This window comes from Nipponia nippon, unplaced genomic scaffold (genome assembly GCF_047370975.1).
Source record: "Nipponia nippon isolate SJK-2023a ecotype South Korea unplaced genomic scaffold, ASM4737097v1 scaffold_26, whole genome shotgun sequence".
Lineage (NCBI taxonomy): Eukaryota > Metazoa > Chordata > Aves > Pelecaniformes > Threskiornithidae > Nipponia > Nipponia nippon.
The window spans coordinates 4343380-4363015 of NW_028262343.1; the positions used below are offsets into that span (position 1 = coordinate 4343380).

The 19636-nt window shown below is 42.7% G+C and overlaps 1 protein-coding gene across 3 annotated transcripts in view; it reads left to right on the top strand.

Annotated features, from left to right (window-relative positions):
* Positions 1-19636, top strand: part of LOC104023411 (small glutamine-rich tetratricopeptide repeat-containing protein beta) — a 29813-nt gene that overhangs the window by 5995 nt on the left and 4182 nt on the right. For 2 of the 3 annotated variants that reach the window (XM_087762570.1, XM_087762571.1), the window contains exons 5-10: positions 3067-3166; positions 5444-5548; positions 8498-8636; positions 8724-8786; positions 18528-18565; positions 18812-18895. In XM_087762570.1, the coding sequence (XP_087618696.1) occupies positions 3067-3166; positions 5444-5548; positions 8498-8636; positions 8724-8786; positions 18528-18565; positions 18812-18895 (529 nt within the window). Of the gene's footprint in view, positions 1-3066; positions 3167-5443; positions 5549-8497; positions 8637-8723; positions 8787-18527; positions 18566-18811; positions 18900-19636 lie in introns of those variants that run through there. The other variant, XM_087762572.1, reaches the window with a different exon arrangement.

Sequence of the window (19636 nt, forward strand, 5' to 3'; positions counted from 1 at the left end):
TCGTTGTGTAGTGCTACTAAAGCAATTCCAAGTCTCTACTAAAAAAATTGAAGGGGTCTAAACTTTGAGAAAAGGCCATTTAAATGTGTCAGCTATCAGGGGCATTAGTAAGCAGTTTGGAACTGCTTGAAATGCTTTTGGTTAATTACCCATAATAAAATTAAAATTTCTTGTTCTGTTTTCTAGTGCTGCTCTGTCATATTAATCCTTCTCATTTTCACACATGTATATCTGTCACCAGTATCATGTTTTTCAGTTATGAGTACTTTTCTGCCCGGGGTTAGGGAGATAAATTAAATAACTTGGTGAAGTCCATTTGAGTCATATCTTCTATAATACTGTAATCCTATGACTTTGTCATTTCCTTGTTTCTATCTGTATGTCCTTACCTATGGAATAAATTCCTTCACCGTTTTGGCTACCAGCCTGCTCCTCCTCTGCTCTCAAACCAGCCCTGGTAACTGTTGAAATTGGCTAATGAATGGTGAAACAAAATCAGATAGTTGAGTTTTCTTTTTTGGTCATTATGAAACCAGGAAGCAATATACCCTCCAGACTAGTAAATACTTGAATTTACTTGCCTGTCACTTGACACTTTGGCTTTATGTAAGCTGTGTAGAGCACAGATTGTGTGCGGGTTTGTATAGCGTAACTGTGGCTGAATCCTAAAAAAAGCTGGGTATTACCACAGTATAAATTGTAACATAGGTAGTATTTTTGTTATAAAGGACATACATTCAAAAGTATAACCATTTGTTTATTTTTTTTTTGTCTTAAGAATTTTTGTCTGGTGTTAAAATAAAATATTACAGCCGCTTTTCCTATTGTCCCAAATTGCTTAATCTCAGCAGAAATAGTAGGTCTAGCTATTTTTCTGTTTTCCTTTAGCCAGTTTTGAGCTGGAGAGAGCGAGCAAGAATGGTACCCATTGATACTAGCTCCAACTTAGCTCCGTATCCCAGGTCATCTTTGATTCAGAGCAGTATCAGAAATTCTAACTTTGATAGCCACTGATAGCAGTTTTCTTTTAGAGAAATGTTAATTGCTGCAATCTTGTTGAGTGCAGCTAACTTGCAAGTCTTTTAACTGACAGTAGGATTTAGTGTGCAGACCTTTACCTTAGATCAAAGGAAAGGTGTGTAGATGGTGGGCCTGTAAAAATGAGGCAGATATGGTTACATTCTGGGTATATTTTGAAGGTATACATGCAATTACAGTTTCAGTTTGCCTTCTCGCTGGCAGGGATTGCTGACTATAATTACAGTTTAGTATATCACTGTTGTGAAGAGGTGATTTTGTACTACATTGATGATACTTAGTTACTTAAATCTCATTTTGTTTATTAAGCTCTCCATGTTCATAAATAAGTGCAAGTATAGTTGTTTTCATTTAGTACTGGCACCTAGAACTGCTTACTCCACAGCCTCTTGCTTTCTAGCAGAGATAAAACGTTGCACTGACTGAAATTTTCCAGCCTTTGCTTATGTAATTTTATACATCTGTAGTAACCTGTTGACCTATCCCTTCTCTTGCTTATTTTGGGAGAGGGTCAAAATATTTTTCCAAAATACAAGGAAGTCAGTGAAAATCTATAATTTTCCTGACGATTTCTTGGCGTTGCTGGGGAACCAAGGCTTCTGTAGGATCTAGCAGGCCAAGGATCCATAGTGGTGGGACCAGGGACAACCTTAAAGCTTGGCACTCTGAACTAGGGCTTTTTCTCTACTACTCTGTCATGAGGAAAGAAAGAAACTACCAAGACTGCCCTCTGTTGGGGAGTAAAGAATGTGTAAGATATCTTTTCTTTTGAAAGACCTTATTCCAGAATTTTCTTTCCATATAAAAGTTAAATTTTTCTAGTTTTTTCGCTATACTAGGCTTAAAAAATATGAAATATGAAACTTCATTATAGAGCAGAAGTTCTGAGCTTTGAAGGTGAGAAATTTTACCTCTGAATCATTTTAGATTGCCTGTGCTATATGTGCTTTTCATTATCTTAATGAATGAATTATCGGACAACATCACAGAAGTGGGGCTTATGCGCTTGGTTTTGTTTTTGTTTGATTTTCCATGTTATATGGGTAGTTACAGGAAAGTTGTTGGGAGATGTGAGAAGATGAGACCAAAAAGAAATTAACATATAGCCTATTGGATTATGAGGCTTGCAAAGATAGTTAAGACTGATGAATCTATATTAGAGTGGAACTGCAATTGTGTCCTGGTTTCAGCTGGGATAGAGTTAATTTTCTTCTTAGTAGCTGGTATAGTGCTGTGTTTTGCATTTAGGATGAGAATAATGTTGATAACACACTGATGTTTCAGTTGTTGCTAAGTAGTGCTTACACTAAGTCAAGGACTTTTCAGCTTCCCATGCTCTGCCAGGTGCACAAGCAGCTGGGAGGGGGCACAGCCAGGACAGCTGACCCAGACTGGCCAAAGGGCTATTCCATACCATATGACGTCATGCTCAGTATATAAACTGGGGGGAGTTGGCCGGGGGGCAGCAATTGCTGCTCGGGGATGGGCTGTGCATTGGTCAGCGGGTGGTGAGCAATTGCATTGTGCGTGACTTGTTTTGTATATTCTTTTATCATTATTTTTTCTTTCTTCCTCTGCTGTCCTATTAAACTGTCTTTATCTCAACCCATGAGTTTTCTCACTTTTTTTTTTTCTGATTCTCTCCCCCATCCCACCGGGGCAGGGGGAGGATGAACGAGCGGCTGTGTGGTGCTTAGTTGCCAACTGGGGTTAAACCACGAAAAATTGCAATTACACTTCTCAACGAAGTGATCTTTGCTTAACAGCAGAAACTATCTGGGAAGTGTGAAATAGCAAGATGAGAAGGGGAAGGATTATGTGGTGGACTACAATGTACATAATAAACTTTACAGAAATAGTAGATATTTTTATTTGCATTATTCTATGCCAATTCCATTTAAAAGAATGTATCTCAAAAAAGTACAGTCATAACTGCCTTATATAGATTCTATAATGTGGCTGCTCTATTTCTTTCAAACATAGCACCATATTTTTAACTACTTAAGAGCTTTTTATAATTTATTTCAGGTAACAATCACATGAAAGAAGAAAATTATGGTGCTGCGGTGGATTGTTATACTAGGGCTATAGAACTGGATCCAAACAATGCAGTCTATTACTGCAACAGGTAAAAACACAATAATATACACTTTTCATTCCTGAATTTCATGAACATTATTTTAAAGATAAATTGTGAAATAGATCAAAACAACACGAGGCTAGAAAACCCCACAATTCAGAAATTTATCATGTTAAATTTGTAATAGATTTAAAGGAAAAGTGAGCTAATTCAGCATATCTGTATCAGTTAAAGGTGTAATATGGGCTTTAAAATTACTTGTAACACTTTGAGATCAGTTTTTTGTGAGTTAGGATGTCTATATTAAATTATAACTTAGGCTGTGGTTTCCAGTCTGTTGAGAGTAGTAAGAGCCTTTTTTCCAGTGTTCTAGTGACTTAGCTGCCATGTCTATCTCCCCTAGTATTGACTTTCCCTGGAAAAAATATCATCAATGTGGGTATACCATTTTGGAGATTTCAAGCATTGTATAAATACTCAGCATTTTTATGCATGACCTTTTGAAAAAATAATAAGACTGTTGTAGTTTCATTGTATAATCAATTCTTCACCATAGTACTGACATGGGACCAGAGGAAGTCTGGAAGGGCATATTATCCCAGTAGCAGCAGTATGCTCTTTCAGTATACTTCCCTGAAGACCAGCATAAGAACAAAGGCAGTATAGTCTATGAGCCCTACTGGAACTGTCCTGCCTCTAGAGCCCCTCTGCTCTACACTTTTCAGTGCCTCTGTTACCAGAAGGGTTTACTAACTTAAGTGCAGTCAATCTGGCCTTGCGGCACTGTACCCAGTGGATTTTTCCATTTTTAGAGCTGCGCTTCCATTACTTCAGAGTTTAGTTTGTGATAAGTACAAGTGAATGATTTAGTGTTTTGTGGCAAGCATAAAGAGAAAGGGAATGCACAGTTTGCTAATATTTTACACCTTTTAAGACAGTAGTTCAAAGTGTATATCATCTATTTTCCTTGAGAAAACTGACCACATATGTGATTTTAGGTATCAAATGGTAATATAAGTCCTGATTCAAAAGCCTCCCAAAATCACTGAATGGGCTTAAGCACCAAATCTGTAATTGGCAAAAGAGTGGAAATATTTCGCTGTGTGCTACATCATGACATATTACATTTGTGAGGACCAAAATGAATCTTGATGTTAGTGAGCACAGTATTGTACAAAGTTATTTAAAAGAAGACAGGCAGTTGCTTGGAGTTTTGAGGGTGATGTGGTATCTGAAGAAACATAAGCCTTATTCTTATCTTACTTCAGCTAGTATAGAAGCAATGGAGAATTATTGCCTTCAACAGTATTGCTTTTTACTTGCAGCAGTGGAAAAAAAAGAGAGAGCTAAGATGCCCTTGAAGTTTTAACTGGCCATGTAATTTTTTTGTAAACATGGAAAAAACATTTTCTGTTCAAACACATACGAGACTAAGCATTGTCCCCAATTTTTATCCATACATCTTCACTGGTATCTGCGGAGTTGGACAGCTGTTAAGTAGCCTGACTATTTAAAAGATACAAGTAGTCCCATTCAGAAGAGATTTTAATCAAATTCAGAAAAAAACATGCAATTTGGAGGTTATAACAGGAGAAAGGATTGAATACAGTGATGGATTGTAGCATCTAGCATTCCTAATAAAAATGAAGAATGCTTTATGCAGTGAAAAGTTTTTTAATCAAGGAAGAACAAATTAGAGTGTTTTGAGGCCTTTTAAGCAGGTAAAATTTTGAATACTAATCTGTTCCAATGTCCTTTTTAATTTGGGCAAGTCTTTAGTCTTATTGTATAAATGTCCACAACATCTATTATTTCTCTGGTATAGAGATGCAATTTTAGTTTAGTAATTCAGAGATTATTGAGAAATAAATCACAGCATTCCTTTGAGTGGCAGTAAAACTATACTTCTTACTGGAAAAGCGCAATTGTATAAAATACTTCTATTTAAACTACTACTTGAGAGTTTCACTTCTTGTAATAGATTTTGTGATGTATTTTGTGCATAGTCTTATGCTGGATCTAAAACAGTTCCTTAGAATTATTTATCCTTTATGTTTTCAAAGGTGAGTGTGTGTTCTCCAAAGCCCTAATCTAGCAATGCACTTATGCACATACTTAATTCAGAACATTTGCTTGTCCTGCTTAATTGAGGAAAGCTGAGGCATTGCCTAAATAGTGAATGAAAAGTCAGTAAGATTAAACAAGTCTAAAGGTAGTCATGGACATGTGAATATCTAAGCTGGTTTTTGTTTGGGTGTTTTTTTGCTGTTATTGGTGGGGATTTTTTTACAAAGCTCTGTCCCTTCCCTCCCCTCTTCCTCTTAGGGCTGCTGCTCAAAGTAAGCTCAACAACTACATTGAAGCAATAAAGGATTGTGAGAGCGCCATAGCAATAGATCCGAAGTACAGCAAAGCATATGGGAGAATGGGGTAAGCTAATACAAATCTGAGAAAATGCTGAAGTCCCAAGTGTAAATCACCATAGGTTTTCTGAAATAAGTGGAACTATGTTGTTTTACTTAGCTGATATTCTTGTTCTGAAAGTGTAGCAATTTTCTGAAGATTACCCTATCAGGCTGTCAGCTTTAAGTTTTATATAGATAGTTGATCTCAGCATTTTCATATCAGATTTCATCAGTTTTCTTTTTTTTTTTTCTTTCAGTTTATCTGCAAGAAAAAAAACTTTAACTTTGTAAATTTAGTTTAGGAAGTCATGCTGTGTTTTTCTACTTCCTACCTAGTTATGAGTAATAAAAATTCTACAGTTGGAACAGTGAATTTGTTAATGATGCTGTTAGAGAACAGGATCCTAAAAGTATTGAGGCTTCACAGTAGCAGGAATAGAGGCTTAATTTTTCTGTTCAATAACTCTCAGAAAGCAGATATTTTAGCAAGACTAAGCTATGCCCCTTTAGTAGTTTTTCTCAGTCATGTCTGAGAGATTAACAGTATTGCCCCTTTAGGCGGTGGGTCTGATTAAGTGCTATCTGAAAAAAAATAACGTCAGGAATGTTCTCCTGAATGGGATATCTACTTGAGTGAAGGGCCGTTCTTCTGAGATGTGTAGCTTTGCATTTTCAATAATCAAACATATTGTGGGTGTGGGCTGAATGCTGCTTAAGGCTTTTGAGGTTATATCTATACTAGTAAATTAAAAAATACTTGGGATTGTTCTTTGGGGTCAGCTGGCACAAAATGGCCCATGTCCATATTATTAAAATCTAGTTTGCAGTATGGAGTGACCACATGCAAACTGCCTATTGCTAAATTGCCTTGGCCTGTGTTAAATTCTGAACCATGCCCCAAAATTGTATGGGATAATGCTTGTTGGCCTGGGACAAAACCATGCCAGGGGGCATTTATTTAAGATCAAAGTTGATGGAATTCTATCACTTGAAAACTTTCCCTGATACAGTTTATTTTACTACTACAAACGTAGCCTGACTGGCTTTTGAGATGGTTAATTCACTTTGAAATTTTAGGGACTGTTGAATTGTTTTTGTCCTATTTAACTCTCTTTAGATCATTTCTTCATATAGCACAACCTGAGATCCCCCGATTTCAGTGAGATGGAGGGAAGCTACAGGCTGATTTAATTGAAAATTGGAGGTTATTTTAGAGTTTTGGGTGTAAGACCAGTGTGCCTTTTGATACACAATGTAAGTGTGATCATTCTCGGGCAATCAAACTTCTCTTTTTTTTTTTTTTTTATTTTTATTGTCTGGTTGTTTTGATAGAGGATATATTTTGAGCTACAGGCTGTTGCTTAACTCAGCAGATGGATATAACAATACATTTAATACATTTGGCATAGGCTGAATGAGGAAACGGTGCTTTTTTAGTAATAACTGAAAAAAGTGCAGAAACCACCTTCTCAACAAAAAATTCTTATGAGAAAGCTAAGCTATGTTTTCTGACTGCATTATGCAGGCATATCAGTTTTTCAGAGGATTTGACAGAAACTCTGTATATGTCACAGAAAGAAGCAGAACTGCTGCAGAAATATGCAGAGATGGGAGCCATGTAGATAGTTAAAGAGATGCTTCCAGCATGACCCTGAGAGAGCATTTGTCTGGGTAGGAGGTGGGCCTGGAATTGTGAGCAAAGAAACTGTCGCCCACTGTTCTGACTTGTACTGTGTTCCAAGAAGCAAATTTTTACATACTTTCTCTGTAAAAAAAACCCCACGATTGCATCACAGAAATACCTGATTGCATTTCTTGCCTGGTCAGAAACTATTTTGGCAAATGAATGGCTCGATAGGGAGGATGTTGTTTATGGGAGTAACTGTATTAAGGGAGAAAACATTAATATTGCATGGGTTCCTCCAGGAGCGTTACTGGAATCTCCTGAAGTTTCATACTGTTATCGAGTTCATCGTCACTGAGAGTAATGACTGTGACTGATGTATCTAACACACTGAGCTCTTGCCTGAGATAAAAGACTAAGGTCTGTTAGTGGGCATTAGCACAGGCTTATCAACCCAGTCTGTGTAGCTCAGCACATACTAAAGGGAGACTGGAGTACTGAATAGCTGAATGTGGGTTATACAGATCTTTCACAAAATGTGGAAAAGATCAGTTTAGTTTTGTGGTCAGCATAAATTGAAAATGAAGTAGAAGATAGAATTGAAACTGCAACCAGATGGACTTCTGGAATAGCTCAAAGAAAGATGATGTTTTAAATGTAGCAGCTAATAAAATTTGAAAACAAATACTATTTCAAAAGTAGTAGATAATCTGTCCTGTGCTCTCCTGAGCTGCTAGAGAAGAATCTTTTTCAAAACATCAAGCAGGCTTTCCTGATACAAGGGTTTCTTATAGAGTCTTACAGATGTTACTACTATCCTGTATAACCCATTTGTCAAGCTGTTGAAGTAGAAGATCCAAGAGGAGAATCTTGCACTGATTCTAAGACAAAAATCTCTTACGCTGAAACTTGTGGTTCCAGTATTTGGTTTCTTGAAGCTGCAGTATCTTCACCCTACTTATCCATGTACCCTTGTGAATAATCTCTTGGATCAAAAGGACTGGAGGAAACATTTAGAGGAATTCCTGAGCTTATGCGAAAAGTCACGGATGCTGGATCCAGCTTGTGCTCTCAAATAGAGACTAAATCACTTGATGATGCCAAAGAGTTTTTAATGAAACTTGCATATATATGGAACAGACAGTGCAAGATGAATTCTTGAGGGTTCATCTGTTCTGCAAAAATAAGGGCTTGCACTAAGCAATAGTAGCACAATAGAAAAACTTGCTTTAACTTGGTGCTCAAGCTAAAAATTAGTTGTGAGTTACTGTTTTACTTAGAACAGAAAATGTATCATTATCTTTTGATGGTCATTTATGTTCTACCCAGGATTTCTTTATTTCACATTAGGATGGCTCTGACCTCAGTGAATAAATATGAAGAAGCAGTTACAAGTTACCAAAAAGCACTGGATCTTGATCCAGAAAATGATTCTTATAAGTCAAATTTGAAAATAGCAGAACAGAAATTGAGAGATGTGTCCAGTCCTGTAAGTTAGCTCTGCATCTATTTATTTACAATAGTTTTAACTGGGATTTTGTAGGTAAACTTATCTTCAATTGTAATTTTTTTGTAGACTGGAACTGGACTGAGTTTTGACATGGCAAGCTTGATAAACAATCCTGCCTTCATTAGTATGGTGAGTATATTTCAAGCTTTACATTATATTGTTTTTAAAACTGAAGTTTTAAGAACAACTCTTGTTTAATAACACAAGTGATTTTAATGCTTATTATAATGGCAATGGTTTCATTATATTGAATTTAAACTTTTCTAAGTCATTTTACACTCAAACCAAGAAGTGAAGCATAAATCTCCTATAATGCCTGACTTATTTCCAATTGATTCTATCCTACTTATGAACAACAACATGCATAGATTAGCTATGCTGTCTTTATAGATAGCATGAATAGCAAAACACTTGTCAACAGCATGGTGAAAATATCTTTTCTATTCTCCACATAGCAGTTAACAATGAATACAAAGAAATCACCTCTTAAGTGAATAGCAAACACACGGCGCTTTCCTTTACTTCCAGTACAATGGCAAATTGTGGTTTTGTCCCTCAGTAGTTTTTCTCTATAAATGCCAAATTGTATGAATTAACTTTGAAGAATAGAATTTGGAGAAAAAAATGTAAAAAATTCTTATTTCCTTTGAGAACTCAGTTAAAACTTTGCTACCCATCTGGTAGCTTCATTAGGACAGGATATTTTAACCAGTGCTTCAGCGTGGAAATGCACTGCATGCAAGCGATCAATGCATCTGGTCTGATAATGTGGTCCAAATAATAGAGATGGTAGGCAAGGAAGAAGTGAACGAGTTCTCCAAAGGCATTAGTGATTAAATAGCACTTGAACTCCATGTACCACTTCAATGGCCACGTGACTTATTCAGACAGTCTGCATCTATTCAGAGACAAAGATGTACTCTTCAATATGGAGCTAACTATATGGAAAGGATTTTTGCATCATTTCCAGAAGATGCATGGTCAAGTGGATAGAACACGGCATTCAGCCAGGAATGAATGATTTTCCTGTGGTGTGTTTTTTTTGCTTTGTTTTGTTTTGAAGGAAAAAAATTGACTCACTGTCTGACCTTGAGAAAGTTATTTCTCCATTTTGGGCCCCTAACCTAGATCAAACTTGTTACTGATGGAAGAGAAAAAAATCCTATACTTACCGTAGAACTGACCCGAAGTTGGCATTTTATATCCAACTGTAGAATAGAGAAAACAGTTGATTTACTTTTGAGATGTTGTATGCAAATATATCAATTGATAAAATTAATACTGTATATGTCTGGTTTTTGTAGTACTTTTAATAAGATAGTGAATGAGCAGATACTGCGTTGTGCCTATTGATCTTGTATTCATACAGACACTGATTTCTGTAGGAATTACATTACTAACTTTAAACCATCACCTGGTTTATTCTATAGTATCTGTCCATATACACCCTTACACTATGGTAAACACAAAATAATTTTTGAGGTACCTGAAAACCAGCAGCTTCTAGCACAGTACTGGGGCTTGGCCTGTGCCTACCGAGCCACAGTTCGGTACTATCAGAGGACTGTGGTTAAGGCAGGGACCCAAACCACCTCTGAGAATGCCATGACTGAGACCGGGGTGCAAACTACATCTGAGGACATGATAGTAGAGATAGGGACCCAAGCTACATCTAAGAACGTGATCGTTGAGATGGGGACCCAAACTGCATCTGAGGACACCATGGTTGAAATAGGGACCCAGACAACCACTACAGTAATTGCCCCAGTAGTGAAAAAGAAACAGTGGACAAGGAGGTCAAGGGGTCCATATCATCAATTAGTAAGGGAGGGGGAAGAAGAGGAAGGGTTTGATCAAGAAGCCAGTCCTTCAGCAGAGAAACGGGAGGAAGGAGTGAGAGAAATCAGACAAGAGGCAGAAACTACCCAGTCCCTGACCTTGTCAGAACTTCGAGACGTGCAGAAAGATTACAGCCGCCAGCCAGGCGAGCAGATTGCTGGCTGGCCGATCTGATCCTGGCATAGTGGGGCCGACAGCAGGCCTGCGAGCAGGCAGCTGGCAAGCTCTCCTTGTGGTCTACGCCCTCCCGGAAGAGACTTAGCCATGGTTTCCACTCGGACAAGAACCATCACCATTGCCAGAAGGGATGTGGCGACGCAGACGGAGCTCCCACTAAAACATGCAGCCACCCAGGTCTCTGGCTGCAGGGAGTGCCAGAGCCTTGCTCTGGTGACGGAGGGCTCCTGAGACAACACCTGCGTGAGGCGCGAGCAGGTGGAGGATCTGCTCAGCATGGTGGCAGAGCTGAAAGAAGAAGTAGCAAGACTGAGGAGTATCAGGGAGTGTGAGAGGGAGATAGGCTGGTGGAGCCACTCCCTACCATCCCTGAGACAAGCATGCCAGATGGAAACATCAAGAGAAGCAGAGGCTCCCCTGCCCTCGTGCCACCAGGCGGAGGGAGGGGACCCAAGAGACGGAGGAGGACGGATGCAGATCCCTGCTCCGGCGCAGCAGGCGAATCCTCTCCCAGCCGACCTCGCCCCCCAGGTGCCCTTACACAATAGGTACGAGGCTCTGGAACTCGAGGGCCAGGAGGATGATGATGCAGACAGTGATCCATCCAAGGGGTTGACTAGGGGGAGCCAGTCAGCCCCACGCATTACAACGGCCGCTGGTAAGAAAAATAGAAGGGTAACTATTGTAGGTAACTCCCTTCTGAGGGGAACAGAGGGCCCGATATGCCGACTGGACGCATCCCATGGGGAAGTCTGCTGCCTCCCTGGGGCAAGGATAAGAGACATTCCCAGGAAGCTCCCTAGGCTGGTACAATCATCCGATTATTATCCGCTAGTGGTTGTTCAGGTTGGCAGCGATGAGGTAGCCGAGAGAAGTACAAAAACGTTCAAAAGGGACTTTAGAGAACTGGGGCGATTACTTGAAGGATCAGGAGCGCAGGTAGTGTTTTCCTCCATCCTGTCAGTAGCCGGGAGGCATACGGAAAGGAACAGGAAGACCCACCTCATTAACACGTGGCTCAGAGGCTGGTGCCAGCGGTGGAATTTTGTTGTTTTTGATCATGGGGCAGTTTACATGGCACCAGGCCTGCTGGAGACAGATGAGGTTCACCTGTCTCAAAGGGGGAAAAGGATTCTGGCTCAGGAGCTAGCAGGCCTCATTGAGAGAGCTTTAAACTAGATGCGAAGGGGGAAGGGGATAAAACCAGGCTTGCTAGGGATGAGCCTAGGGGTGGCATGCCTGTGTTGGAGACGAGATCTATAGCCCAACTGAAGTGCATTTACACCAATGCACGCAGCATGGGCAATAAGCAGGAGGAGCTGGAAGCCATTGCGCGGCAGGAAAACTGATGTGGTCGCCATCACGGAAACATGGTGGGATGACTCACACAACTGGAGTGCTGCAATGGATGGCTACAAGCTCTTTAGAAGGGACAGGCAAGGTTGGAGAGGTGGTAGGGTAGCCTTGTACATTAGAGAGTGTTTTGACTGTATAGAGCTCAATGACGGTAACGATAAGGTCGAGTGCTTATGGGTAAAGGTCAGGGGGAAGGCCAACAAGGCAGATATCCTGGTGAGAGTCTGTTATAGAGCACCCAACCAGGATGAGGAAACAGATGAAGTATTCTACAAGCGGTTGGCTGAAGTCTCACAATCCCTAGCCCTTGTTCTCGTGGGAGACTTCAACTTACCAGATGTCTGCTGGAAATACAACACAGCAGAGAGAAAGCAGTCTCGGAGGTTCCTGGAGTGTGTGGGAGATAACTTCCTGACGCAGCCGGTAAGCGAGCCAACCAGGGGAGGTGCCCCGCTGGACCTGCTGTTTACGAACAGAGAAGGCCTGGTGGGCGATGTGGTGGTCGGAGGCTGTCTTGGGCTCAGTGACCATGACATGACAGAGTTTTCGATTCTTGGAGAAGTAAGGAAGGGGGTCAGCAAAACCGCTACCCTGAACTTTAGGAGCCTGGTTGAGAGAGTCCCTTGGGAGGCAGTCCTGAAGGGCAAAGGAGTCCAGGAAGGCTGGATGTTATTCAAGAGAGAAGTCTCAAAGGCGCAGGAGCAGGCCGTCCCCATGTGCCGCAAGTCGAGCAGACGGGGGAGAAGACCGGCCTGGCTGAACAGAGAGCTTTGGCTGGAACTTGAGGAAAAAAAGGAGAGTTTACCACCTTTGGAAGAAGGGGCAGGTGACTCAGGAGGACTACAAGGATGTTGTGAGGTTATGCGGGGAGAAGATTAGAAAGGCGAAGGCCCAGCTAGAACTTAAACTGGCCACCGCCGTTAAAGATAACAAAAAATGTTTTTACAAATATATCAGCGACAAAAGCAGGCCAGGGAGAATCTCCCTCCTTTGTTGGATGCGGAAGGTATCTTTGCCACAAAGGATGAGGAGAAGGCTGAGGTACTTAATGCCTTCTTTGCCTCAGTCTTTAATAGTCAGGCTGGTCATCCTCGGGGTTTTCAGGCCCCTGTGCTGGGAGATGGAGATAGGATGCAGAATGAAGTCCAAGTTGTCGAAGAGGTGGCAGTCACCGACCTGTTCCTCCTCCTGGATGTTCACAAGTCTATGGGGCCAGACGGGATCCACCCGAGGATACTGAGGGAGCTGGCAGAGGAGCTTGCCAAGCCACTCTCCATCATTTACCAGCAGTCCTGGTCAACCGGGGAGGTCCCAGATGACTGGAAGTTAGCAAATGTGACGCCCCTCTACAAGAAGGGCCGGAAGGAGGATCTGGGGAACTACAGGCCTGTCAGCCTGACCTCGGTGCCGGGGAAGGTCATGGAACAAATCATCTTGAGTGCCATTACGTGGCACGTGTGGGACAACCGGGGGATCAGGCTCAGCCAGCATGGGTTTATGAAAGGGAGATCCTGTTTCACTAACCTGGTCTCCTTCTATGACAAGGTGACCCGCTTAGTGGATGAGGGGAGGGCTGTGGATGTTGTCTACCTGGACTTTAGTAAGGCCTTTGACGCCGTCTCCCACAGCATTCTCCTGGAGAAGCTGGCTGCTCACGGCTTGGATGGGTGCACTCTGTGCTGGGTTAAAAACTGGCTGGACGGCCGAGCCCAGAGAGTGGTGGTGAATGGAGTCAAATCCAGTTGGCGGCCGGTCACGAGTGGTGTTCCCCAGGCCTCAGTACTGGGGCCGGTCCTGTTCAATATCTTCACTGATGATCTGGATGAGGGGATCGAGTGCACCCTCAGTAAGTTTGCAGATGACACCAAGTTGGGTGGAAGTGTTGATCTGCTGGAGGGTAGGAAGGCCCTACAGAGGGATCTGGACAGGCTGGATCGTTGGGCCGGGGCCAACTGTATGAGATTCAACAAGGCTAAATGCCGGGTCCTGCACTTGGGTCACAACAACCCCATGCAATGCTACAGGCTGGGGGAGGAGTGGCTGGAGAGCTGCCTAGCAGATAAGGACCTGTGGGTGTTGGTCGGCAGCTGCCTGAACATGAGCCAGCAGTGTGCTCAGGTGGCCAAGAAGGCCAATGGCATCCTGGCTTGTATCAGAAATAGTGTGGCCAGCAGGACCAGGGAGGTGATAGTGCCCCTGTACTCGGCATTGGTGAGGCTGCACCTCAAGTACTGTGTTTAGTTTTGGGTCCCTCGCTACAGGAAGGAAATTGAGGTACTGGAGCGTGTCCAAAGAAGGGCAATGAAATTGGTGAAGGGTCTAGAGAACAAGTCTTATGAGGAGTGGTTGAGGGAACTGGGGTTGTTTAGTTTGGAGAAGAGGAGGCTGAGGGGAGACCTTATCGCTCTCTACGACTACCTGAAAGGAGGTTGTAGCAAGGTGGGGGTTGGTCTCTTCTCCCTAGTACCAAGTGCTAGGACGAGAGGAAACGGCCTCAAGCTGCGCCAGGGGAAGTTTAGGTTGGATATTAGGAAAAACTTCTTCACAGAAAGGGTAGTCAGGCATTGGAACAGGCTGCCCAGGGAAGTGGTTGAGTCTCCATCCTTGGAGGTATTTAAAAGAAGGGTAGACACATTGCTCGAGGACATGGTTTAGTGGTGGACTTGGCAGTGATAGGTTAACGGTTGGACTTGATGATCTTAAGGGTTTTTTCCAACCTTAACGATTCTATGGTTCTATATTTAATATTATTTTATGACACTTAAGACATTGTGTCACATTCACTAATTTTAGACTGAAAAACCATACTCCTCCATTGTAAGACTGTAAATCAGACAAGAGGCAGAAACTACCCAGTCCCTGACCTTGTCAGAACTTCAAGACGTGCAGAAAGATTACAGCCGCCGGCCAGGCAAGCAGATTGCTGCCTGGCCACTCCGATGCTGGGATAGAGGGCCCGACAGTCAGCAATTGGAATGTAAGGAAGCCCAACAGCTGGGATCCCTTGCTAGAAACCGGGGAATTGAGAGAGGAATTGGAAAAGAGGCAGCAATTTGCAGTCTCTGGAAACGGCTCCTCTCAAGCGTGAGGGCAAGAAATCCGTTCAAGGAAGATCTTGTGAACTCCCCAGGAAAGTGGACTACTGCAGATGAAGGCATCCAGTACCTGAGAGAATTAGCGGTGCTGGAAGTCATCTACAGTGATCTAGACAATGATGAGGTCTCCAAAGATCCAGAGGATGTCCTGTGCACACAGGCCATGTGGAGGAAGGGGGGGTCCAAAACACCCCAGCGTCGCATTCTAACAGCTTGGCAACAATGTATTGCCCAGATATGGATACACCAACTGTGGAGAGAGTGTCTTCTTGGCTCCAAAACTTTGAAGAAAATCTCTGTCCCTCCTCATCCCTACGGGCCAGCGCCTTGGCTGTCAGTCAGGGGCACCCCACAGAGTCAGTCCCCTCCTGCCCCGGTCAGAGGGAAAGGGAGCCCCAGGCACACGCTGCGTGGCACACTCTGGTTCTTCCTGCGTGACCAGGGGGAGGACGTGAGGAAGTGGGATGGTGAACCCACCTTTAAGCTGGAAGCCCGTGTACGCGAACTGAGAGGGAAGAGAGCTGTTAAGAAGGGGCCACCCAAGAAGGCTGTCAGCTTAGTTGCTGTAGAGACACAAGAAGGCAATCAGCGATCTCCCAGACATAGAAGGACTGAGATCACCTCCCTTGATCCTGGTGAGGGGACTTCTGGTCTGAAACTGCAAGGGTCAGACAGTGAATACTCCGACCAGGAACAGGAATAGAGGGCCCCTGCCTCCAGCCAGAAGGAGGAAAGGGACAACCGGGTTTACTGGACTGTGTGGATTCGATGGCCTGGCACATCAGACCCACAGAAGTATAAGGCTTTGGTAGACACTGGTGCACAGTGTACGCTGGTGCCATCAGGGTATAGGGGCACAGAACCCATCTGGATCTCGGGAGTGACAGGGGGATGCCAAGAATTGTCTGTACTGGAGGCTGAGGTGAGCTTAACAGGGGACAAGTGGCAAAAGCACCCCATTGTGACCGGCCCAGAGGCCCCTTGTATCCTTGGCGTAGACTACCTCAGGGGAGGGTACTTCAAGGACCCAAAGGGGTACCGATGGGCTTTTGGTGTAGCCACTGTGAACACAGAGAAGATCAAACAGCTATCATCTGCCCTGCCTGGCCTCTCAGAAGATCCCTTCGTTGTGGGATTGCTGCGAGTTGAAGAACAGCAGGTGCCAATTGCTACCAGGACGGTGCACCGGTGGCAATATCGCACGAACCCTGGCTCCCATCCATGAGCTGATTCGTCAGTTGGAGAGCCAAGGAGAGTGATCGGCAAGGCAAGACTCACTCACCCTTTAGTAGTCCCATATGGCCAGTGCAAAAGTCTGACAGAGGGTGGAGGTTAACAGTAGACTATCGTGGCCTGAATGAAGTCATGCCACCACCGAGTACTGCTGTACCAGACGTGCTAGAGCTCCAATATGAACTGGAGTCAAAGGCAGCCAAGTGGTATGCTACAATTGACATTGCCCATGTGTTTTTTTCCAAGTCCTTTGGCAGCAGAATGCAGGCCGCAGTTTGCTTTGTGTCCAACACACCTGGAATCAACTGCCCCAGGGGTGGAAGCACAGCCCCACCATTTGTCATGGACTGATCCAGACTGCACTGGAAAAGGGTGTTGCCCCTGAACATCTGCAATACATCGATGACATCGTCATGTGGGACAACAAGGCAAAAGAAGTGTTTGAGAAGGGAGAAAAAAAACTGCTGTGCAACAGCAGTCAGAAGAGAGAAGTGAGAATATGTGAGAGCAACAACTCTGCAGACACCAAGGTCAGAGAAGGAGGGGGAGGAAGTGCTCCAGGCACCAGAGCAGAGATTCCCCTGCAGCCCCTGGTGAAGACCATGATGAAGCAGGTTGTCCCCCTGCAGCCCATGGAGGTTAACGGTGGAGCAGATATCCACCTGCAGCCCATGGAGGACCCCACGCCGGAGCAGGTGGCTGCGCCCCAAAGGAGGCTGTGACCCCGTGGGAAGCCCACGCTGGAGCAGGCTCCTGGCCGGACCTGTGACCCCGTGGAGAGGAGCCCACGCTGGAGCAGGCTCCTGGCCGAACCTGTGACCCTGTGGAGAGGAGCCCACGCTGGAGCAGATTTTCTGGCCGGACCTGTGACCCCGTGGGGAACCCACGGTGGAGCAGTCCATTCCTGAAGGACTGCACCCTGTGGAAAGGACCCACGCTGGAGCAGTTTGTGAAGAACTGCAGCCTGTGGGAAGGACTCACGTTGGAGAAGTTCACGGAGGACTGTCTCCCGTGGGAGGGACCCCACGCTGGAGCAGGGGAAGAGTGTGAGGAGGAAGGAGTCTCCAGAGAAAGCCTTACGTCACCATAACCAGGAGCCTGAGGAGGTACAAGAATGCATATTTCTCAGATGCTGGATAGCAAAGTTGAAATTTCTACTACTTAAGTTCTCATTTACTGCAACAAGCTTAAAATAAGAGCAATTTGAAGAAAGAAGATTGACTCTTCATGCTTTTGATTTGTACCCAAATCACAGCAGTGCTCCATCCACTACCGAATACCACCTTCTTGATAGGTTTAACAGCTCATTAGACAAGGATGATCTGTGCAGTTTATTTATAGGAAACAATACACACTTTATTACTAAGTTTTTCAGATAGTTCATGTCCTTAAAGTTTGAATACCCATATACGCTTCCTGAGAAGATCAGCTTTATTCTAAGACCTCTCTGTTAGATGGATAACAGATATACTATGGACAACATAAGTATAGTTTCTATAGTATCTGTCCATATACACCCTTACACTATGGTAAACACAAAATAATTTTTGAGGTACCTTATGAATGAGAAATTTAAATAACCTCATGCTTACTACAAAGTAAGAAGATATGCAAGTTACCACAGAAGATATACGTTACCACAAAACCATGGTACAAAGTAAGTCCCCGCTGGTTTACTCTGCAATATTTTGTGGCCGTAATCTTAACAGTTTATACCCACTGGTAATAATAGTTGCAAAACTGATTTGTCCAGGCTGGGAATCAACAAAATACAGACCTTTCTCCAAAAAGCCCAATAGAAAACCTTTGTCCTTGGAAGTTTTAAGTTAATTTTTTGGGGGGTTTTGGGTGGGTTTTTTTGTTTTTTAAGTTTTCTGGTACTGGATTTTTATGTTTAATATCTTGTTGTCATATTTTTCATGTTTGAATCTGTAACCAGTATTTGTTATCTAACATGTAACAAATTGTCTCAGCTTCATATCCTTGAAATACTTTCCTGTAATGATTCTTTTTGCTGGGGACCATACATCTCTCTGCACATAAACTTAGCTTAATTTTGTAATACAACATAGAATGCACCTTGTGGGTTTTTCTTTTCTTTCCACGTTTTCCTCAGTGATACCCAAGTAGTAAATGTGTTATAATTTCAGCTATATATTGTTTATTCCAGGCAGCAAGTTTAATGCAGAATCCTCAAGTTCAACAACTGTAAGTATTAAAATGGAGTACCATTGAAACAAATGTCTTTAGGGGGTTGAATTAATAAGAGAAAAGGTGGATAGTACTGTATTCCTGAAAATTTAATTGTATTTTTGCTTACTGTAAATAGAACTACTGCAGTTTCTTCCTCTTGCAGCTTATTTCCTCCCAGCAATTCAACAAAGAACTACAGTTTATTGCTTACTGTAAAGGTCTCTGCATACCCCAATGCCAACACTGTGCTAACTGTTTCAGAATGTCGGGGATGATGTCAAACACCATTGGTGGGCCTGCTGCAGGTGTTGGTGGCCTGTCAGATTTGTCCAGCCTGATCCATGCGTAAGTGTTATGAATTGCATAATTTTAACTGTTACATTTGTAGAAGCATCATTGTGCACCATCTATTTAAAAGGGATAGTGTCAAGCCAATTATACTGTGGCCTGTCCCCATCGTATACCTGATTATTATTAAAACTGAGAACTTGAAGACTTATTTTCCACTATCTTGTTTGTTTGTTGTCTACATTTCCATCAATTGGAATGACTGAACTGTGTGCTCAGTTTCACTTTCTGGTTCTCATACACTGTTTACTTTCTAAATGTCAGTTATTAAAAATGTTCCTTTAAACCTTTAAAATGTTCCTTTAAACCTTTAGGTACTCTTACGTGTGCTTTCAAATTGTGTTGATCAATTTATTACCAGATATCCCAGACACTAGTTAGAAAAGCTACAGATTTATTTAGTACAGCTTTCAACAAGTTCTAAAGTTGACTCCTGACTGACCGTGCTCTGGCATCCCACCATTTGGACTAGGAAGGCTTCAGGGAACTCAGTATAATAAGGAGAGGAGTGGCTTTCACAAAAACCAGGACCCAAGTCTTTTATAATATAATAATGATAATCCATCTGGAAGAGTCTGCACAAAAACATGCAATTTGCTTATATGGCAAGACCTCTTAACAAGCATACAATTTTACATTATTTCAGCATTCTAGCTTGTTTCAAACTATTTTTAAGTTTTGCCCCTTCAGGGCAAAAGTAATTTATAATTCACATCACAGACAGGAATGTGCTCCCAC